This window comes from Erinaceus europaeus, chromosome 2 (genome assembly GCF_950295315.1).
Source record: "Erinaceus europaeus chromosome 2, mEriEur2.1, whole genome shotgun sequence".
Taxonomy (NCBI): domain Eukaryota; kingdom Metazoa; phylum Chordata; class Mammalia; order Eulipotyphla; family Erinaceidae; genus Erinaceus; species Erinaceus europaeus.
In genome coordinates this window covers 90,076,978-90,101,410 of record NC_080163.1, presented here as the reverse complement: position 1 = coordinate 90,101,410, position 24,433 = coordinate 90,076,978, and the positions used below count along the sequence as shown (strand labels likewise).

The 24,433-nt window shown below is 35.5% G+C and overlaps 1 protein-coding gene across 1 annotated transcript in view; it reads right to left on the bottom strand.

Moving 5' to 3' along the window:
• Nucleotides 1-24,433, bottom strand: part of TLL1 (tolloid like 1) — a 248,915-nt gene that overhangs the window by 122,682 nt on the left and 101,800 nt on the right. The window contains exons 2-6 of the mRNA XM_007524530.2: nt 22,590-22,700; nt 18,701-18,781; nt 16,132-16,284; nt 15,223-15,340; nt 5,513-5,691 (exon numbers count right to left, since the gene is read on the bottom strand). Of these exons, the coding sequence (XP_007524592.1) occupies nt 5,513-5,691; nt 15,223-15,340; nt 16,132-16,284; nt 18,701-18,781; nt 22,590-22,700 (642 nt within the window). The remainder of the gene's footprint in view (nt 1-5,512; nt 5,692-15,222; nt 15,341-16,131; nt 16,285-18,700; nt 18,782-22,589; nt 22,701-24,433) is intronic.

Below are 24,433 nucleotides of genomic sequence, written 5' to 3'. Positions count from 1 at the left end.
TCTAGTGCTATAGTGTATCTCCTTCCTTCTATCTGTCTCTCTGAATGAAAATTAGCTGAGAGCAGTAAAAATATCCACGCACATGGCACAGAATTAAAAAAAAAACTTTGAAATATCAAGAAGTAAATACAATGAATTGTAATTTCAAGCCTAGAATTAAAAATATAACTATTATAAAACTTACTTTACTATGTTTTATTCCTATCGCTATCTTACTACTACTAAATATAAAATTTTACAATGATAAAATGTTCTACAAATGGCAAAAAAAATTGAATGATGCTGCAGCATAAAATATCTCTCCCAAAATTGATAATGAAATCGAAATCCAAAATATTCCTTTGGCATTTAAAATAGGAGAATCACCCTAGAGTTTCAGAGCCGAAGTCCTACATTAAAGTGTCTTAGCCTTTTAATGAATTCATACAATAGCTTTAATCAACTATCCACCTTAAATGGTTAACATATACTCTAGAAACCTGTTATGAATATGCATTATATCTATGCATAGGAAATACCCTAAATTAACTTTAATCTATAGTAAATGCAACAGCTAAATATTTCTCTTAATTAGAAATTACTAAATATATTTAATATAACCAATTATAAGCTGAGATTTAAAAAACTTGTAGAACATATTTGTAGATATTAATCTACAATCCACTGGAATCTATTTGAAGCATTACAGGGGAACAAATTCTTTAGTGGAAACAAAATATTTCATAAAATTTCTAGAACTGAAACATTAAGCAAGAGAGCACTTAACATATATGTGTATATTTATATGTATATATATGGCATAGTTTTATGCTAGTTAAAAAGAAATGGCTATAATTAATCTAAATAAATAAAATTAGATTTATTTAATGAGATTCAGAAAAACAGAGTACCAGAGGAAACAATCAAACAGAATGACAATCCTCTTCCTTATTTTAAAATGAATTAAAGTAATCCAGTACCAATATTTGTACAGAAATGTAAAATGTAAAAGCTAACATCTGTGCTAATTACATTAAATTAGACCTTGCCCTTGAATTTATGTTTATGAGTAAGTCATATATTTGTCAAAAAAACCTTACATTCTAGAAAATTGCATTACTGTAACACCTCCAAATATCAAGAACTTTCACCCAATAATATTTTGCTGAAAAAGGGAGGGGGGAGGGAGAGGGAGAAGGAGAGAAACAGAGAGAGAGATATGCAATCAGAACATTGTTTAGTTATGGGTTATGGTGGTACTGGGGATTGAACCTGGGACCTCAGAAACTCATACATGGAAGGTTTTGTATAACCATTACACTGTCTCCCTAGCCCTCAATTTTTTTTTGTTTCATATTGGCTGAATTTTGACTCCAGAAAAGTTACATTTTCCAAAATTTGCTTAGCATTGCATTTAGTGTATTTATAGACACTATTTACTTATTTATTTCTTGTTTCATTACATAATTACAGTGAACCAGAAATCCATTTTTATATGTAGAAATCATTCTTGAAAGTTTCTTGGTTTGTAAGTTTTTTATAAATATAAAATAGTTGAAAAATAGAGGAAACTAAATAACTAAAATTAACAGTCAACTTTTTTTAAGTATTTATTTTATTTTTTAAACTTTTTTTTGATAGAAGAGAGATAAATTGAGATGGGGTGAGAGACAGAGAAAGATATAGAGAGACACCTGCAGCCCTTCTTTACTGCTCATGAAGCTTCCCCCCCCCGCCCCCCGCAGGTGGGCACCAGGGGCTTGAACCCCGGCCCTTGTGCATGGTAATACATGCATTTAACCAGGTGCACCACTACTAGGCCCCCAAAGTCAACTTCTTATTATGGTAGTTTAGGTAATTTTCAGAAGTATTGCTTCCTTTTTATTTCTCTTCTAGTGATTTAAAGTAAAAATGAACCTTATAGCTGGCTCAGGTTTTAGAGCCTTCTACATTAGGAATACATCTATACACTTTGGGGAATTTCTAATTACAGCTATCTTACTTTAAAAAAATTTACTTAATTGAAATATTCTCACAGTACTCTATCTAGCAGGTGAGCCACCACCCAACCAATTAATTGAAATCCTCATTAGCTAAGTGAAAATAATTTGAAGGGTTTATCACTTTGAGCATCAAAAATTGAAAACATAGTGAGTGAGGTTGTGAATCAGCTCCTGTAGAGGAAGCATCACCCACTGCAACAGGCTTAAATCCCTCCCCTAGAATCACTTTACATAGAAGGACGTTATAGCATTCATACTTTTCATATTCTTTAGTGTGAATTTAGGTGTTATGTGTTGTTTGTTACGATTTCATTGATTAACTTTAGGGCCTGACAATGATAAAAAATAATCCATGTCAATTAATGATAATTGTTTTTATTTTTCCTACATTGACTTATACATGGTTTTGTAAGAATAATACTTGGAAGTCACAGGCAAAAGATTTTCCTTTCATCTCTCTCTCTCTCTCTATTTCTCCTTTCTTTCTTTCTTTCCACCAGGGTTATCACTGGTGCTCATTGCCTGTATGATGAACCCACAGTCCTGGAGGTCACCTTCCCTGCTTTTCTTTTTCTATTTTATTCTATAGGACAGACAGAAAAGAGAGAAGAAAGGGAAAGATACCTGCAAACCTGATTTACCACAAGTGTCCAGTCTGTGGGTGGGGAGCAGAGGCTCAAAACCTGGTCCTTTAGCATGGTAATATGTGCACATAACTTGATGTGGCATCCTGGGCCCCAAGGCTGTATACATTTCCTTTGTTCCCCTTGAATATTCACCACTACAGAGTACTTTACTGTTTTTGTCATTATCGATTTCCTGGGACATCATGTGATATGGACTTTTTTTCTAACTCTTAAACTACACATCCATATTCTGCTAGATGGTTCTCTACAAAATGCTACTTAAATAAATTGGTGTTTCCTGGGGCCTGGGAGTTGGAGCAGAGAGTAGGGCACAGAACCAGGATGCAAGAGGTTTCAAGTTCAGTATCTGGCATCCCATGTACTAGAGTGATACTCTGATCCTCTTTCTCTTCTATCTTGTTTTCATAAAGTATTATAAAATAAAACTGGGATTTTTCCATTTCCTGTCTTCAATCTTATTTTCATCTCCATTCAAATTTTCCTATTATACAATTCTTCTGGATCTATTCTGAGGTCTAGACTCATTTTCTCCTTTATTAAACCTCTCCACTTAGATAAAGTCTTCTCAAATTCAAGGGTATGTTAAATGAAGTCATTATTTATCTTTCTACCTCTCAAAAGTAGTTGTATTGCTCATAATTTGTAAAGCTTTGCTTATTAATGAAAGATAAAGAGACAGAGAGAGATAGAAATAGAAACACAAGAGTATCATACTGGAGTATTCCATGCCAGGGACCGAACTTGGGCCTGCATGTGTATAAATACATTACTTTACCTTCTATGCCTCTTCCCAGGTGGCTGTTAATAGTTTTGTTTCATCTGCTAATACCATTATTTATCCTGTAAGTAAGGGTAAAATCCTTAAAGCCCTGCTCATCAGCTATTTTTTGTGTTTTAAAGCTTATTTGCTCTCTGTCATCTTAAACTGCAGTATCTTGAGAACCTCTTCAGTATTAAATTTTGAAAAGGGTTAACTTTAGATACTTCTTTCACTTCCCCTGTCCGAGTTAATGATCCTCCTAGCTGAATAAATTATTTTTGTTTAAATTAATTGGAACTTGTTCTGGTTTGAACCCTTCAATATAAAGTAGCTAGAGGGCAAAATCTAAATTTCCTACTTTCATATAAAGATCCCCTGTGATCTAACCTTTCAAGATAATAACCAACTACTTTTCAGGCAGTTGCAGTAGACAAATAAAATCACTTCATATTCTGTAACTAACTTTGATTATGATGGTCTCTTTAAATTAAAAATCTCAACTCTGTATTCTTAGTGTACTTTACCTTTACTTTTAAATCTTAGTTTATATAACATCTCTTCCTGACTCATCCAGACACATTTTATTGTACTCTGCTTTGACTACTGCCACCTTGTTCATTCACTTATAATAATCTGTGTATATGGAGGCAGGAGATATTTATCACTGCCTACGGTACCTGCCTTACCATGTACAAGACCCAAGTTTGAGCCCTAGCACTATATGAAAGATGCTATGGTAAGAGAAGAGGCTTTCATGCTGTGGTGTTTCTTATTATTTTTCTCTGAATGAGCATCATTGTGCATATGCAAGACCCAAAACCCACATTAGAGAAAAAGCTTGGTACATGCACATAAGCCACACTGTCTTTGATTCCCTGTTTTAAAAAATATTTTGTTTGTCGCACATAAGAGTTTCACAAAGATGACAGAAATCAGAGTACTACTTCAACAGATGCAGTGTCAGGAATCGAACAACTTCAGACATGAAGTTTATTGCTCTGCCATTGAGCCACTTCACCAGCTTGTTTGTTTCTTTTTCGTGACACCATCTCCAACATCTACGAGTTCCTCAATAACTAATGGTACTAAACAGGTGATGAGAAAATACATAAAAGCTATTAATATCGGGAATTCTTAGACAACTTTTGTTTGTAACTTAACATTGTCTATGAATGAAGAAATAAGAACACATTTTACCTTGATTATTACTGAAATAACACTGCCTTATAAAAATTCCAAATGAGATTTTTTCTATTTAAAATTAATTAATTATTTATTTATTATTGGCTAGAGGCAGAGAAATTGAGAGAGAAGGGGAGATAGAGAGGGAGAGAGACAGAGAGACATCTGCAGTCCTGCTTCACCACTTATGAAGCTTCCCCCCTGCAGGTGGGGACCAGGGCCTTGCACTGTATTGTGTGTGCTTGACCAGTTGCCCCATGACCTGACCCTGAGATTTTTCTGTTGTTAATTGAAATGTAGAATGTTTATCTCTATAAATCTATCAAAAAACTTTACAGTGAGTCTAAAGTTATATGTTAACTGTTAGAAAATTAAGATTTAATTGACATTACACTTCAGCTACTGAAAACATTCTTTAAGCGTGTCTTTGGAGTAGACAAATTAAGGGAAGTCACAAAGAAACTTTAGACTATCTTTGCAATGACTCACTTCCCTGAAATTTTCTCCAAAAACTTGTCCCTAGTTTAATATACATGCCTTTGTCAGCAGTACGTTTTATGACAAACCCTGGACTATTTTTAAATTTCTACAACATAAATCACAGAACTAAGTTTATTAAATTCTATTGAAAATGAAGCATTCAATAATACTAATTTATGACTAAAAGCCTACGCCCATTCCTGGAAAGCACAGGACTTTAGAAATTAAATAATTAAATAATATTTTTTTTAAAAAGCAAGCCTAAAAATATGCATGATCTTTTGGTTTTCAGGAAAAATGTATATATGACACCATCATGGATATATTTCAGACAATAAAAATGTTGGTTATGCTACATAAAAATATCAGCTACTATTCTTTAAGAATTTGAATAATAAAATATAAATACAATTTTAAAGGTTCATCTAATATTTAAATCAATACTTTCTAAAGGCTCTCACCTGGCTGGATGTTTTCTCTTATGATGGTCACATGGTTATCTCGATCTGGTCGTGTGTGCTCATGCCAAAAACCTATCACATGGCCTAGTTCATGAACAACAATTCCAAATTTATCACAGTTCTTTCCGATTGAGATTGCCTGAGGTCCATTTCCTCTTCGACCTACATAGGAGCAGCATCTGGAACAAAGAAGTTAAGTGAGCTGGTGATGGAAATGTAGTGCTAGATGACTGAAATACAGGGAACCCATCGTAACAAATTGTTTTTTAAAAAGATTCTTTAAACATTTTTATGTATTTCTTTATTATTGGGTAGAGAAAGAGAGAACTTGAGAGAGGAGGGGGAGATAGTGAGGGAGAGAGAAAGATACCCGCAGCTTTTCGTCCCCACTTAAGCAGCTTTCCCCCTGCAGGTCAGGACCAGGGGATCGGACCTGCATCCTTTTGCATTGTAATATGTGCTTAAACAAGAGAGCTACTGCCAGGCCCCACATTACTGTAGTAAATTGTAATAAGTTATAATACCTAAGAAATGCAGAGACAAAACAGTATTTCATTAGTAAAAGTGGCTAATTTCTAGTATCCTGGCAATGTTTGTACAACAAAAGTTTCCAAACACCCAGCTAAATTGTTTTTCTGCAGCTTCATATACTAGGAAATATGCTTTAAAACAGCTTAAGAAATATTAAGTAAATAAATCAGAAAATAAAATATGTATGTTAATAAATGTGTTACTAAAAGTATAACAATATTCAAGACATTAATTCCTATTATGTATAATTTTTATCTTCCATGCTACATTTAGGTAACAACATCAATGTGTTTATATAGTTAAGAAATAACAGTATGTTTATCTGATAAAAATCCATTATTTCACTGCTAAATGTAAAAATAAGCAGGCTGAGGATATAGCCTGCTAATGTCCATGTCCAGTGGAGAAGCAATTACACCTTCTGCTCCCCATACAGAATATTGGTTCATACTCCCAGAGGGATAAAATATAGAGAAACTTCCAATGGAGGGGATAGGATACAGAACTCTGATGGTGAGAATTTTTTTTGGTATTATCTTTATTTATTTGTTCGATAGAGACAGCAGAAATAGAGAGAGAAGGGTATGATGGAGAGAGACAGAGAGACACCTGCAACACTGCTTCACCGTTTGTGAAGCTCTCTCTCTGCAGGTGGAGACCAGGAGCTCAAACCTGGGTCCTTGCGCATTGTAACATGTGCACTCAACCAGGTGCACTACCAACCAGACCAGGGTTGTGGGAATTGTATGGAATTGTACCCCTGTTATCTTACAATCTTGTTGATCATTTTAAATCATTAATAAAAATAAAAATAAATAAAAAATAAGAAAAACCAACAAATATATAAAAGATGCTGGTTAATCACAAAAGAAATAGCTCTTCTTACTCATGAAAGAACTTGTTTTTTTCCTTTTTTTTTTTTTTTCTGTTAGAGATAGCAAGTCAGGTAGAAAAAGAGGAAGAGGAAGATAGGAAGAGACTACAGAACCAAAACTTCTTTCCACAAAGTAAGGGAGGCTCAAACCTGTGTTGCACACATAGCAAAGGAGCACACTATACAAGTGAGCTAAGTAACAGACCCTGAAGAACTATTTTAAAGATAAAAACTTGGGGGTCGGGCGGTGGCGCAGTGGGTTAAGCGCACGTGGCACAAAGCGCAGGGACTGGCGTAAGGATCCCGGTTCAAGCCCCCGGTTCAAGCCCCCGGCTCCCCACCTGCAGGGGAGTCGCTTCACCGGCGGTGAAGCAGGTCTGCAGGTGTCTCTCTTTCTCTCCCCCTCTCTGTCTTCCTTTTCTCTCTCGATTTCTCTCTGTCCTATCCAACAACAACATCAATATCAACAATATGGGAAAAAATGGCCTCCAGGAGCAGTGGATTCATAGTGCAGGCACCGGGCTCCAGAATAACCCTGGAGGGAAAGAAAGAAAGAAAGAAAGAAAGAAAGAAAGAAAGAAAGAAAGAAAGAAAGAAAGAAAGAAAGAAAGAAAGAAAGAAAGAAAGAAAGAAAGAAATGCAAGTAAAATTAAGTTAAAAATTAGGATTTGCCCTGTCTAGTCCCATCTGAGGGGAAATGCTTTCAACTTCTGTCCATTGAGTATGATGTTGGCTGTTGGTCTGCTATATATGGATTCCACTATCTTTAGAAATTTCCCATCTGTTCCCATTTTTTGTAGAGTTTTGAGCATGAATGGGTGTTGGATTTTGTCAAAGGCTTTCTCTTCATCTATTGAGATAATCTAGAACTTCTTAAAACACAGACTGAGTCTTTTTAATACATAGGCTGAGTCTTTGATATGTTCTCTCCCAAAAGCCTAGACCAGGGAGAACAGAGGCAACTGACAGCACAGCTATATACAAGATGCTGAGTACTCTACCCCAAACCCTATCAAAGGGACTTTCCAAAGTTAACCCAATTGCCAAATAATGTGACGATAACAATAACTATCCATTATCTTCTTGAACCCTAAGACAACAGGAACCTCACATTTCCACTATAGAGCCTATATTTCCCCCAGTCCTGGAACCTTAGGGTGGGGCCCACTTTTCTGCATGCTGCTCTCAATTCAAATCAAATAATATTGCATCCGCGGATCACAACCTAATCAACACAACGAGTGCCACCCTAGCATGCTTCACTTCAGACTGTGACCAGAGACTTCAGGTGTGGAATGACAACCCTTCAGCTTCATCACTCAGGTGAGACCTTTCCTTCCATAGTATTCTCTAATTCCATTCCAGGTGTTCCACTCCCCAATAAAGTCCCCAAACCTAGATATAGTCCAGGTCACCTGAGATAGAGCATAGGTTCACCCGTGCCTATAAACTAGGGGAAAATATATACCTGAAAGCAGAAGTACACAAGAGCATGCAGGGAATACCCCCAACACTTCATCTGCAGTATTCCAGTCTTTAGGTCCATTATTGTTCAACAGTTTGTTTGGCTTTGTATGTTAACTCTCTTTTCAGCCACCATGTTCAGGATGCCAGCGAGATGCTGACCAGACTTCCCTGGACAGACGACCCCATCAATGTGTACTGGAGCTCCACTTCCTCAGAGCCCCACCCTACTAGGGAAAGAGAAAGACAGACTGGGAGTATGGATCAACCAGTCAACGCCCATGTTCAGCGGGGAAGCAATTACAGAAGCCAGACCTTCCACCCTCTGCAACCCACAATGACCCTGGATCCATACTCCCAGAGAGATAGAGAATGGGAAGGCTATCAGGGGAGGGGGTAGGATGTGGAGATCAGGTTATGGGAATTGTGCGGAATTGTACCCCTCTTATTCTATGGTTTTGTTAATGTCTCCTTTCTTAAATAAAAAAAAATACTATTGTAAAAAAAAATTAGGATTTGCATGAAAATGGCTTATCTGTATAGATCTAACCTTCCTGAAAGCAATAGAGGGAATAAAATAGACTTGAATATTTGAGAATAATGTTGCACCAGACATCAAGCATCTTTTTTTTATTTAAAATTAAAAGAAATATGGGTGGAACCAGAGGGAGCCTTGCTAAGTGAAGTAAACCAAAACGACAAATACTTGATAACCTCCATCATAGGTGGGACATAAGAAACAAAGTAAGGGTGGCTGGGAGGTGGCACGCCTGGTTGAGCACACATGTCACAGTGCACAAGGACTCAGGTTCAAGCCTCAATCCCCACCTGCAGGGGAAAAGCTTTAAGAGTGGTGAAGCAGGGTTGCAGGTATCTTTCTCTCTCTCTCTCTCCCTCTCCCTCTCCTTCTCCTTCTTCCCCTTCCTTCTCGATTTCTGGCTGTCTCTACCCAATAAACAAAAATAAAAATAAAAAAAGAAGAAGAAACAAAGCAAAGGATAATAGAGAATGAAGCCTCAATGAACTGTGGTATATTTCAGCAGATCCCAGGTCTGGGATGCAAAGGTAGAAGATAGCAGGCACTGGATATTTAGTGCTCTATGGTAGGAGAGTGGTTTGTTGGGGGAGATGTGACAACAATCCTGTAAAACAGGATTTCCTTAAATTTCCTTAAAAAATTATCAGAAAAAAAAGTTGAAAAATAAAGTTACCACAAATTAATTACAGAAATTATTAAGAGGAATTTCATAAAATTTCTGTTTCCAGAGTAAGAGTATTTAAGTTTTTATTACTTTTTTTTCCCTGTCATCTCTGGGTCTTCAACACTATATACTTTTTTTCCCCAGGTAGGAAAAGAGATTGAGGAAGATAGGGCAGGATATCATAGCACCGAAGCTCCTCCCAGTGTTCTGGGGCCAAGGCTGGAAATTGGGGTTCTTGCATGACAAAGCAGAGTGCACCAGGCATTCTATTTTGCCAGAGAGACCTTAGAATTATTTACAAATATAAATATTAGCTTTTTTTATTCCTTTCCATAGGTTTTCTCTGTCTACACATTTTAGCTTATACAAGTTAACATACTAATTTGCACTTACTATTTGTGATTTTTATCATATCAAGTTATATGTCAATAAATCTATAATACAAACAAAAGATACCGGGAAGGAAAATATCAAGTTAATTGTGTTTTTAGTCCAAGGCAGTTTTTTTTTTTTTAGTGTTTTAGTTCATATACAGATAGTTATTTATAACACACTTAAACAATAAGGGTAGATGTAAAAAAAAACAACAAAACCTGCAACTGTAGATAGATTTAAACTGAAACATTTGCTACTATAAAACAATATCAGAGAAATAATAAATGATGGTGTATTATCTAAAATGTGCCATTTTGTTAGAATATATATATATAAATTTATATATACATACATTCCATATTATATATAAATATATATATATATATATATATTTTTTTTTTTTACCAAAGCACTGCTCAATCTGGTTTATGGCGGTGCAGGAGATTGAACCTGGGACTTTGAAACCTCAGATATGACAATCTCTTTGCAGAACCATTATGCTATCTACCCCTGCCCAAGACTATATTTAATTGCAAATCAAAATCTGGAAGAAGGTCAAAATATGTGGTGAAGTGATTTAATCTGTAACACTTTTTGAAAAAAATCAAACTTTACCAATTTCAATTTCTAATAAATGAGGTGAAGTTTCATAATGGAAAGTACAGTTATATTTCACACTGACTTCTACAATGATTCTGAAAATACAATGGATCTGGAAACATAATTATAGATAATCAGATAAAAAATCAGTATGTGATTTTAAAATTATTGAATATGAAAGAACTGGGTTATATAAGGCATTTATCTAAAAAAAAGTGGTTTCAACATGTCTAGGTATTATCCTAATTAATTCTTTATTTTATTTTTCTATTAGTTTTATCACTGGCCCTCAGTACCTGCACAACTCCATGACTCATGGTAGCTATTTTATTTTATTCTATTTTATTTCTTTTTTTTTTTCATTTTGTGATAAAGAGAGAAACGGAGGGGGGGACGAGAGAAAATAAGAAAGAAAGACACTTGAAACACTGTTCAACCGCTTAGCTTATGGAGCTTCCTCACTACATTGGAGGAACAGGGGGCTTGAATCCAAGAATTATGCATGAGAACATTTGCTCTCTCCTGGATGTGCCACCACCTGACCCCATCCCAATTTTTAATGTTATCAAGCTTGATGCCTAATACCCTGTCCCCCAAGCACATAGCAATAACACTTCATTGCTCTAAGAAGAGTTTTTTCAGATAGAAAAACAGAGAAGAGGTGGAGCAGTAGCCCACCAGGTTAAGCACACATAGTACAGAGTGTAAGGACATGGCAGCAAGGATCCAGGTTGGAGCCCCTGGCTCCCCACCTGCTGGAGGTTTGCTTCACAAGCCGTGAAGCAGGTCTGCAGGTGTCCTCCCTATCTCCCTCTCTCAATTTCTCTCTGTCTTATGCAATAAAAAGAGAAATGGTGCAAGGAGCAGTGGATTCCTAGTGCAGGCACCGAACCCCAGGGATAATAACCCTGGAAGAAAATAAAGAGACAGAGAGAGACAGAGAGACTGAGAGACAAGGGGAAAAATCACTGTAGCACTTAAGCTTCCTGCAGTGCAATAAGAGCAGTGATGACTCTGTGGAAGAAGTTGAAAAACAAGATCAGAAGAGAAAACACAAGTAGAACCTGAACTGGAATTGGTGTATTGAACCCAAGTAAAAGACTCTGGGGTGGGGGTGGGGGGGGAGAATACAGGTCCTTGAAGGATGACAGAGGACCTAGTGGGGGTTGTATTGTTATATGGAAAACTGGGGAATGTTATGCATGTACAAACTATTGTATTTACTGTCGAATGTAAGACATTAATTCCCCAATAAAGAAATTTAAAAAATAAAAAAAAGAGCAGTGATGAACTTGAGTTGCAGGTGTGACAAAAGAGGAACCCTCCCAATTGAGCTATATTGCCAGTCTAATACCCTTTTCTTACATGTGAATTTTGATTTTATTTCTAATTTGAATACTGCTTTCAAAACATAACTATCTATCCTTGAATTAGGTGGTGCCTTGTCATCTAGTGTACTTTTACTATTTCTAATCATTTAATTATCCTACTGTAAGTAGGTTCATTGTTCCTGTTATTTGGCTTAATTACTACATTGAGTCATTCGAATTATTCAATTTTCTTTTTCTTTATCTAATGAGTTCTCTGCAACAAACTCCTCAAAAGAGGCCAATAAATCAAAGTGTCAGTACTGGAGTGTAAGACACACAAGGACAGGAATTTTTGTCTCTTTAGTTCATTGAGTTGTCACAAGTACTTACAGCAGTCTTACATAGAACAGCTGTCTATAGTCAGTGTCCTTAATTTCTTTCTTCCTGTTTGGCTTTAATCCTCCTCACACATCCCACTATACACTGTGCTATACTGCTGAGTATGGACTACTCAGTTCAACACTAAGCCATATTCTGTCCTGTCTGACACTCTTCACTAGCTTTCTAGGCCGACACACAGCTCCGATTCTCATCATGACCTCCCTATCTTACTGGATGCTTATTTTCTGATACTTCTCTCATCAGAACAACTCAGAACACATTTAAATATATATATATATGTATATATATGGATGGATATATATGGATATATATACATACCTTTGGTAATCTCACTTCATATTGTGAATTTAAACTCTATGTTTGTGTCACTGGCAATCAGGTCTACATAACCACCTCAGATTTCTACCCATGAACAGCAGAATATTTACCCATGTTTTAATTTTGTCTGTTTATTTATTGCTACCAGGGCTTTGGTGCCTGCACCATCACTCCACTAATCCTGGTAGCCAATTTCTTATATTGGATAAGAGATGGAAAGAGAAAAGAAGAGGAGGGATGGAGAGAGCAGGAAGGGAGCAGGAGAGGAAGAGGGAGAGAGAGACGGAGAGGCACTGGGAGAGGGAAATGAAAAGGGAGAGGGAGAGAACTGCAGCATTAATCCACTTCTCTCCATGAATGTTGAGACACAGAGCTTGATTTTTGGATCCGTGGACATAGTAACATATGCATTCTACCAGATGTACCACAACCCAGTCCCTTCACTTCAGTAAATAATAAATATTTTAATTTGATCCAGTTCCCTTCTCCCCCAAAGCCTGCTCCTCCTTCTATGGACTATCCAGTAGAAGTTAATGGCAAATTCAAACTTATAGTTTTTGAAATAGTGCAACTGTAGTATCCTCAAGGCCTCTCTGTATATTGCAAAAGCCAACAATAAAAGCTGTGACCTCCTTCATTATACAAATCAATTCACTTTTTTTTTTTTAATGTGTCATGGCGACTTTGATGCACATATGCAATGACACCACTGAGTAGCCTTCCCCGGGTCAAATTTCTGCTTATTATTATTATCATTAAGTTTTGGAGGGAGTGGGGAAAAACAAAGAGAAAAAAAAAACAATAGAAAACTAACACATCTGTCCACATCCATGGTGTGTGGTGCCAGGGCTCAAACTCAGAATGTTAAGAAGTAGCATTCTACTGAGTGCTCTTATTCCAGCTCCATAATCTGCTTATCATCTCCACTGCTGACCCTCTTTCTCAGAGCTAGTAAAGTATATATGCCTCACTATTAAACTACCCCCCAGAAATAAAACAAACAAACAAACAACAAAAAAAAAAAGAGTATGAGGGCACAAACTATTTCTTCCAAAGGAATTAGCACTATTTATTCTTTCTTAAATGAGCTAGAGTGTCCACTATAATTGATTTAAATTTTCTTTTCTGCTAGAAAAATGTCAGCTAAAATATTTTAAAGGTATAAAAGTAAAGCATAGCATGAGAAAATCATAATTTCTCAATGACGAGGCTTTTGGTGGCAGGGCCTGGCTACTGCCATTTGAATGCATATATCAGCTGGAACATCACTGGAGAACTAGGTGCAGGCATGTGTGTTTCCTGAACACAATCTAGCAAATATTCTTAGCAAACAAGCAAAAAAAAAAAAAAAAAGGTTCAAGTTGAATTTCACCAAATATTTAAATCTAAGTTCAGATTAAATAGGAATACAGAATAGAAACATTTGAAAGCTTTCCCAATAAAAGGTCTTTTAAGATATACAGCATTACTTAGATATATTTGCTATTACTTATGGGATTTGTAGAGAGATATGGTGGAAGAAGAAGCTGAAGATGGAAGTTGTGGTAAGTTCATGGCATTCCTTAAATATGATAGTGAGGAATTTGGAGTTTATTCTCAGGATGGCATTTTCCAGAAATGTGTCCTGAGACGCCGATGTATGTTCTTCACTTTTTAAAGGGTGGGGTGGATGTTCCCTAATTTTTAAAAAGTTGACAAAACACTACATTCTATATCCTTTTCAATTAATGGAATATTAATAATATGACACTCTACTTACTGCTATAGAAATATCTACTGAAATAAAACATAGTAGTTCACAACTATGGAATAGCTATTTGGTACTTATTACCACTCTATAAGAAACAAATCTAGAAAAAAAAACAGTTGGAAAAGGACATAATAAAGGGACTTCTAAACATTTTAATGGTAGTTAAGTGGTAATGAGCTGGTGATACAAGAAGGAAAATCAATGAAAATCAAACAGGCATAAGGTAACAAATACAGGAACTCTCATGGGACAAATGGAATCCAAAGACAAAGTAAATAGCAACAGGAACTTGAAGAATTAGGGAGATACCTCAATATCAAAAGCACTGGACTTACATGTCCAAAGTACCAGAAGTACCATATGCCAGAGCTAAATGGTGTTCTGGTCAAGGACTCTGTCTCCCTCTCCCTCTCCCTCTCCCTCTCCCTCTCCCTCTCCCTCTCCCTCTCCCTCTCCCTCTCCCTCTCCCTCTCCCTCTCCCTCTCCTTCTCCCTCTCCCTCTCCCTCTCCCTCTCCCTATCTCTATTTCTCTTCTTTTTCAAAAAGGAAATCTGAAAAAAAAAAAAATACTGCACAGATGTTAGAGGGAGCACAACAAAATAACTATAAAACAACACTGAAGTTTCTAAATCAGGAGACTTGGCAAAACCACTGTTAGGACACAATGGAAAGTAGGCAATGTATACCATGTAGAAGAAATCACTTGATATTCTTATGCACACAAAAGTGTGTGTTCCAATAATATTTTATTTAAAACCTACCGTTTTCTTATGTGAAATTTATAATTTGTTAAGGCTATAATATTAAACACACAATAAAGAAATCAATCCTACCTGTAGATTACTTGTCCTTCTAAAACTAAGTCATTGTCTGGTTCTACTTACCCACATGGCCTATATGTGAATACAATGTAACTCTCTTCATCACTTCTTTCAATGAAAGTCACACATGTGTGTTTTTCCCAGTGCCTCATGGCCTGCTTGAACATAGCTCTCTGACTGCCTGGAAAAATGGCACAAGGTTAACAAAAACAGTGTCTGCCTAGGCAAAAGCTCACAATTCTGGATCCCCCAGCTAAAGTCTAGCTGAGCAGTTCAGATATCACCATTATTATCAACCTGAGAATACTAGCCTAAACAAGTACAAATGAGCCCTTTATTAAGAACAAACAGTGATCTTACAACCAGACTTACACTCATTATTATCCCTATAAGTATACGAGTACAAGGTTCTATGCATTCTTATTAGTTGAAGAGAAATAAAATTCCAGATTCAATGGGAACAGTTGAAATTCAGTTAAAAAAAAAAACGCAGAAATTTAGAGTCCTAGAATTTAAGACTAAAGATATTTTTCGGGAGTCGGGCTGTAGCGCAGCAGGTGGCGCAAAGCACAAGGACCGGCATAAGGATCCCGGTTCGAACCCCGGCTCCCCACCTGCAGGGGAGTCGCTTCACAGGTGGTGAAGCAGGTCTGCAGGTATCTATCTTTCTCTCCTCCTCTCTGTCTTCCCCTCCTCTCTCCATTTCTCTCTGTCCTATCCAACAATGACAACAACAATAATAACTACAACAATAAAACAACAAGGGCAACAAAAGGGAATAAATAAAATAAATATTTTTAAAAAATTAAAAGATATTTTTTAATTTCAAAGTTATTCTGAACTGACAACTGAGGTGAGTTCTCATTCGGTTTAGTACTTCATTTTATGTATTAATAGTCTATGAAAATATACACTTAAGCTGTGTGATAATTATTCTTTATCAAACTAGACACTCTGGGACTCTTATCTTACCAGTGAAGTTGCCCCCGATAATGTAAGGAATAACACCTCCAGGCCATATTCTTTCAGTTCTTGATGTAGCAGCTCTGGGAAAACGATTTTTCTCATTCTGTCCTGAAAATTTTAGAGGTGATTTTCCTTTAACTGTGTTGTTTTGCTCCAAGCCTGCAGTGACATTTAAAACATTCTGTGAAACAGAAGTCCTTGGTCAGGATATCATTTACCTCTTAAAGGACAAAAGTTAAAATGTCTTATTTACATATTTGTATAAATAAGTCTGAAGTTAAAATGTATAAAGAACACTTCACTCATGCTACAGCATTGAAATATTTAAATATTTCATGTAGAAATACTGTTTCTTAAATATGTATGAGCCAATTTTGATGAATACCCAAACAATAGACTATTGCAGATCAAGGTCAAGCTAACCCATAGACAACAACAACAACAACAACAAAAACTGACTTTTACATTCTAATTGACTAGATAACTACAAATTCATAAACAGAAGATGAAATAGACATTGCTTTAAAATTCTCACGATATTTAACTCTCTCCTTTCTTTGCTAAAATTAAATTTATTTAAATAAGAACTGATATTTGGCAGAGGGGAGGCCCAGGTAATGGCACACCTGGTTGAGCACATGTTATCCTGCACAAGGATCCAGGTTCAAGCCACTCGTTTCCACCTGCAGAGGGGAGGCCTCTTAATTGGTGAGATAGTAATGTAGGTGTCTCTAGCACACACTCTCTCTCCTTTCTCAATTTATGTCTCTAATAAAAATATTTTTAAAATAACTGATATTCCCACAGTATAGGCTAAAATTATACACATTAGAATACATTGAGCAGGGTGGGAGTAGATAGCATAATGGTTATGCAAAGAGACTCTCATGCCTGAGTCTCTGAAGTACCAGGTTCAATCCCCCACACCACCATAAGCCAGAACTGAGCAGTGCTCTGGTAAAAAGAAACTAATATAAATAAATAAATAAATAAATAAATAAATAAATAAATACATTGAGCAAATGAAGTAATATTTAGATAGTCAGGGTCTCAGCTCTTTGAGATAATTGGTGGTTTCCACTCTATAATCTTTTGGCTTCATACCTATTTATGCAACATAATGTAGATATGAGTACACTCAATCAATAGACCTATGGAAAATGTCTGGATCAGCTTCCAAGTTTCTAGTTATTACATCTTATTATGGACTTTCTTATTTTTGTCACTGTTTCAACTTTTCTTAAATTTGCATGAGCATTCCTCAGTACTGATATAAATATTCTACCGCTAGTATAGACTTCCGTCACAGAAATACTAAATGCATGATCCCTATGCTCATCTTACTCACATGTCTAAATTTTCAATATACTAGAACAAAGTATGCTTGCTTGAGAAATTATCCCTTGGAAGTATACATTTTCAAACATTTAAATTTATTAGCTATACATTTAAGAAATGTAATAATAATTCTGAACAAGTAATTCTAAAAATACCTCTGAAGTCTACAAACACTGACTACTAAATTCAACACTATAAATATTGAGTGATTGGGAGTCAGGCGGTAGCACACATGGCACAAAGCTCAAGGACCAGCATAAGGATCTTGGTTTGAGTCCCCCACTTCCCACCTGCAGGGGTGTCGCTTCACAGGCTGTGAAACAGGTCTATCTTTCTCTTCCCCTCTCTGTCTTCCCCTCCTCTCTCCATTTCTCTCTGTCCTATCCAACAATGATGACAACAATAACAACAATAACTACAACAACAATAAAAAACAAGGGCAACAAAAGGGAAAATAAATAAATAAATATTAAAAAATTAGAAAAAAAATTGATTACCAAATTGGTAGAAAATTTTCTAAATCTTTTGCTATTTACATTTTTAGACAGCCTATAAACAGTATAAACTAATCTAATGAATCAGTATTTCAATTTACTTTAAGGAGACATATTTTATACCAGGGTCTGATACATTTTCCTCTGATTAAAATTAATGTAGCATATGCTTGACACTTTCAATCAAACTCAATTTCCTGGAGATAAGTATAAATAATAAACACAATGTGTTTTATAATGAGCAATAAAATAAGCTAAGACTATTTCAATTTTTCCAAGTTTTCCAAAAATTAAAATTAAATATTAATTTACTGAACATAAATAAATAAATGGTAGTGGGAGGGGAAGGAGAATTGTTCACCTAGCAGAGTACATACTTTGCCAAGTACAAGGGCCTGTGTTTGAGCCCCAGCCACCACATAGGGGAACCTGCAAGGGGAAAGCAGTAGTGAAATAGTGCTGTGGTGTCTCTCCTTTTTCTCCCTATCTCTGTCTCTAGTCAACTCTGGAGTTCACCTTCTATCCAAGAAAAATAAAAAGAGTACACTACAAGTAGAATCAGGTGAGCACAGAGTCACAGTGATTACTCTGGTGACAAAATAATTATTATTAATATTATTATAATTGCAATTTAAAGTACATTTTCTACATCTATATCAATATATCATAATGACAAACTGACTACTACTATTATATATACTGTACATCAAGCCAAATGTCTGCAACTTTAAACATTGATATACCAGAGCCAAGTCTCCTTATTCTGTCAAGAAGTTGGTAGAGTGCCCCTCGTTTCTTTGATATTCCATGGTCTCCAAATCCACCTTAAAGAGTAAAAGAAAATACTTAAGTTAATCTCTTTATAGTATTTGAAAGCCCTTGTATTAAGAGGTTCAAGAGGCTGAATTTACTTCTCTTTGGACATCCTTTAGGTGTTCATTAAGTATCAGGAGTCATGCATAGCTCCATGTCCTAGAAGGTGGAATTCTTATAAATAACAAACTTTGATAGCTAAAAATGAAGGAGTAGGAGAGATTCACGGAGACACTTAATGAATGTTATTTTGACATCATGGCAATTGAGGGAATCTACCAAGGGAGGGGACTGGATACAGAGTTCTGGGGGTGGGAACTGTGTGGAAATGTACAAGTCTTATCCTATGGTCTTATATATATTTCCATTTTATAAATATTTTTTAAAAGTTTCTATGATTTATAAAATCCAACAGACACATATTTAGGAAAAAAAAGTCACAAGGTAAAATATCCTAAAGGATGTACAAGCTGCAATATTAATTATGCTATGTAATTAGCAAAATTTATAATGAAAGATGTAAACACTTCAGTAGCTCAAAGACAGAGGAGGCGAATAGCATAAGGAATTATATCTTCTTGCATTTTTGCAAGTGAAACTAAAAGATGGGAATTTTTGCAATAACTCAGAAAACAGCACTTGATGAATACCCATGGCCTATAATTCTTACTACAGAGCTATAATAAAATGCTTTCCAAATGTTATGCCCTGTTTTCCCATCATGTATTTCTGATAGACAAATAGTAAAGAGGAATCATTGAGCAAACAACTACTATAACCACTGACATCAGAAAAAGAAATATAGGTGAATTTGTACCACTAGGTGTAGTTGTCCATAAGTCTCTTTAGGCCAAGAAAGAAAAAAAGGCCAGAAATTCCTTAGGAAAACTGTCTGTTCTCTGACTTCGAACTGTTTCCCTCTAATATCTCTTTGTCTCCACTGTTTGAAATAAATACTGGAACCTAATGAGCTAGACTGAAGCTAATAAAAGACAAAAACAATAATAAAAAACTATTACCAACTAAGTCTTCCACAGGGAAAATCAATGAAGTCCTTATAAGGCAAATAAATTGAACTGCTTCTTCATGGATGAAGAATATGCTTAATTATTTGCACTATATGGTTATAGTTTTGCTGTGTCTCTTGAGAAAAATTTTTGAGATTTTTTTTCACTGAACATTTTCAAGAGATGAGTAATGCTTCAAAATATTCATTCAGTTATAAGAAACATTTTTAAAGGATGGCATGTATGTGTTGGAAATGACCATATGTAACAATATCTATTTTCACATTAGATTTGAAACACATAACAACAAATATGGAAGGTTAATTATGAGGACAATGAACATCTTAATGTTAAAATAACTATGAAGATAAGGACAATTAGCTAATCAAAACACTGTTTTATGACTATTACAAGTAATGCTATTTTAATATTTTATTGAGCAATTTGGAATGACTTTTAAAGTAATCAAAATAAAATTCTTTGTAGGCAGCTCACTGAAGTAGAAAAAGTGAAAATCATCTAACAAATTACTGCTTCTCACATATTCTAAAAACAAAATGAAAATACACAAACTAAATATCAGAACACTATACATTTTTAAATGAAAAAAATTAATTAGTTCAGGACAAACTAACAAGAAATAAGTAAATGAGACTTAGAGCAAGTACATAAGACATTTTTACATTGTTTAAAATTCTATTAAACAGGGAGTCGGGCTGTAGCGCAGCGGGTTAAGCGCAGATGGCGCAAAGCACAAGGACCGGCATAAGGATCCCGGTTCGAACCCCGGCTCCCCACCTGCAGGGGAGTTGCTTCACAGGCGGTGAAGCAGGTCTGCAGGTGTCTGTCTTTCTCTCCCCCTCTCTGTCTTCCCCTCCTCTCTCCATTTCTCTCTGTCCTATCCAACAACAACAACAACAATAAAAAAAAAAAGGGCAACAAAAGGGAATAAATAAATAAAATAAATATAAAAAATTTTAAAAAAATTCTATTAAACAGTGTAAGTTGCTCTTGAACATGTGTGCATTTCATATATAAATATTTCAATGTATGAGTGGCAGAATAATTTGACCCATGAATAATTACACAAAATCACAGTTATATTCCTCCAACCTCACAGCTCATTTATAAATTATACAACAAAATTAATATTGGAAGCCTTTTATCATGGATAACAAATGTCCCAAATACAGTGAGAGACACAGCTATAACGTCAATAAAACTGGAACATAATGTAAAATTTAAAAATGTAACGTGTTAAATCTAGGGTTTGGTTGAGTTTGGATGGCTGTTTTCTTGTGCACGATCCATTATCTTCATGGCAGTGTTAAGTGTAAGAAAGCAACTATAAGTTTGTCAGTAAATGTCTTATAGCAGAGCACCATCTGTGACTATACTGTGAAACAAAGTCTTTCTCCTATAGCTGTGTTGTTGTTTTTAAATCAACATATATATATATATATCAAATGCCAGAGAGAATATTACATTTTCAGGGTGTTTTATTATTTTAAGGAAATTTCTTGAAGCTTAATATCTTGCATAAATCTCACATATATGATAAAAGGTATTTCTTTAAAATAATATTCTAATATAATTCATATGAAAGTGGTATCTTTTCTGCAGTTAATTTCAAAATATTATATGTATATATGTATTTAGATGTGTATACATTCATGCATGTGAACAGACATCTACAGGGTAAATAACGATTCTGAAAAGGGAACACTGTTGCATTGTTTCTTATACTATCTGATAAATATTTCAGTATGCTTGAAATATGTCATATTAAAAAGTTACAAAAATTAGTTTGGCAAAGAGATATTAATTCATATTAAAAACCTAAATCGATAATACATTTGCCTCTAAATATTACAAAGGAATTATCTATTTCACTCCCCAAGGAGTAGGAAAAGAAAATATACTATTGTGGATGAGGATGTTAGTTGATGGAGTCAAAACTACAACAGCGAATAAATTTTTTTTGGTTGTAACTACAAATAAATACTCCAACTACTTATCCTTGCAATACTCCATACAATATAGCACAACAAATAAAAATGGTACCAAGATAAAAATATTTTGACAATAATCTTTAAAATTAAAACCCAAACAATCTTTTAAATATTACAAGTCTTACATAGTAGTAATTCAAACATGTCAAACAATAAAGGAAATTACCATATGGGTTTTATAGGCAGATATAGATGCACAATTAGCAGACAACTGAAGATGATGCTAAAGAACATAAAACTTGGCCTTCCTCTGAATTAAATCTCAGTCCCTATTTTGTTTATGATAGAATAGATCAAATAATTTTATAAATTTTTATCAGATAAATTATAAATCACATTATTAATAGTTATCCTCATAGGGTTGCGATGAAGATACTAAGAGTTGGCACCCATGAAGTACTTAAACCAGGCCTACTAGGTAGTAAATACTTAAACTAGGTAGTAAACACTTAAACTTTGGGATATTAATTGGATAAAATTAAAATCTAGGGGAAAGATCCCTGAATGTCTATAAAGACTAAACTGAACCATGAAAATCAAAGCTAATCACTGGGTCAATAAAAGTAATCCAGAAGTTGAAGAAATAGTCCACCAAGTGGACAGGGCATGTAAGTCCGTGGCATATACAGGAGTGGTGCTCTGGGGTTCTGTTCTTTCTCTTATGGGGAATTCTCTTTCTATATCTCATGTGAAATATATCTTTCAAATAATAAAAGTAAAATTGATTCAGAGAGTTTATAGTATCTTAAAGGCATATTTCCTCCAAATGAATACAAACTGAAGAAAATATTTAACCATACCTGTAATATGTCCAAGTTTTCCAAAGGGGTTCTGTGTAAGGTCAATTGTCCTATCAATTTGAAAGATATTTAAGTCTTCATCATCTAAGGCAATATCACCCCAAAACACAGCTAAAAAGAGAAAACTTAAATTAAAATTTAAAATATTTCAGAGTAAAACCAATACAAAACAAACTGGAAAGCTATCTCTGAAATTCTAGGACTGTGGTTCATATAGATGTAGACAGATATTTTAGAAAACTATAAACATATTTAAACTGTTACTATATAATACAGGCTACCTGTTAACATGATCCATTGCTCTTTATTCTAATATGAATAGGGAGGGGGACAAAGTGATTTCCTTGAATGAATTCATCCCAAATTTATGGAAAGGGGAATTCTAATGAAAGTGAAAGTGATAACACAATAAGAAAATTGCATTTATAAGAATGCTTGTTGCCTGAATAAGGGCAAAAGACCAGCACACTCTAATTATGGCTCTTTTGGTCACTACCAGGCCACCCCATCACCCAGGGCCCTTGTCAGGAATCTTGGTATTCCCACATAGATATATTGGGCCTAGACCTCTAACAGATCGCTCTTTCTGCCATCACTAGTCATCTCCATCAGAAACAGCATCCTAGACACTCTTGTGGGCCTTCCTGGACCTTGACCTCAATGTAGAGTAACAATTGTAGGGACTGCCCTACTCTCCAAAGGGAGGCTGGCTCAACATACTCTGCCACTTGAGGAAGACAGGTCCTGAAAAGAGAGAGTGCAGCCTAGAAATTTCATAACTATGACCATGGAATGCAAGCTCAGAACTACAGGAATGCAGCGGTTACACAGGTTCTTGTGCTGAATATAGGCCCCAGATCAGATCAATGGGCTTTACAGTTAATGATATTTATATACTTTTCTCATATTTGGGAGTTACTCTTTGCCCTGATCAAGCTTTCTAGTTCTATTTCCAACTCTGACACCACCTCCCTATGTAATATCTTTGGCGCACATGCATGTTAGCTTTTGTGTTCAGGCAAAAGCTATTAAAGTCATGGGCCCCTTGGAAAATACCTAAAATAGACCTAGTAGCTTTTTCCAAAATGGAGACCCCAAGTCTTATCTGCTCTATTCTTACCTTTAGGTTCCTGATCATTAAACGATTTTTTTCTGTTTTTGTATCTTAATGATTTTCAGCCACCAAGTTACAGATGCTATTGTGAGGCCAACCTGAATTCCCTAGGCAGATGTGTGTTCACCAATGTGTTCTAGAACTCCACCTCTCCAGAGTCCTGCTACAATAGAATGAGATAGGCTGATGGTATGGACTGGCCTGCTAATACCCAGGTCCAAAGGAGAAGTAATTACAGAAGCCAGACCTTCCATCTTCTGCACCTCATAATGATTCTGGATCTATACTCCCAGAAGGATAAAGAATAGGGAAGCGTCCAATGGAGGGGATGCAATGTAGAACTCTGATGGCGGGAATTGTATGGAATTGTATACCTCTTATCATATGGTGTTGTCAATCATTATCAAATAAAAAATTTTTAAAAGAATGCTTGTTGGATCTGGGCAATGGTGCACGCAGTTTAGTGCACAGGTTACCAAGCAGAGTCTAGGGTTCAAGTTCCTAATCCCCACCAGCAGGAGGCAAGTTTCATAACTGATGAAGCCCAGTTGCAAGTATTTCTTCTTCTCCTTCACCCACAATTCCTCCCTGTTATATCAAAATAAATAAAATGATTTATAAATAGAAGAAAGCTTCTGATAAAAAAAGGGATTCTTGTGACCAATGCAGGTTTTCAAGGGCAGGCAAAAGTGGTAACAGCAATTAGAGCCCGTACCACGATTTCATAACT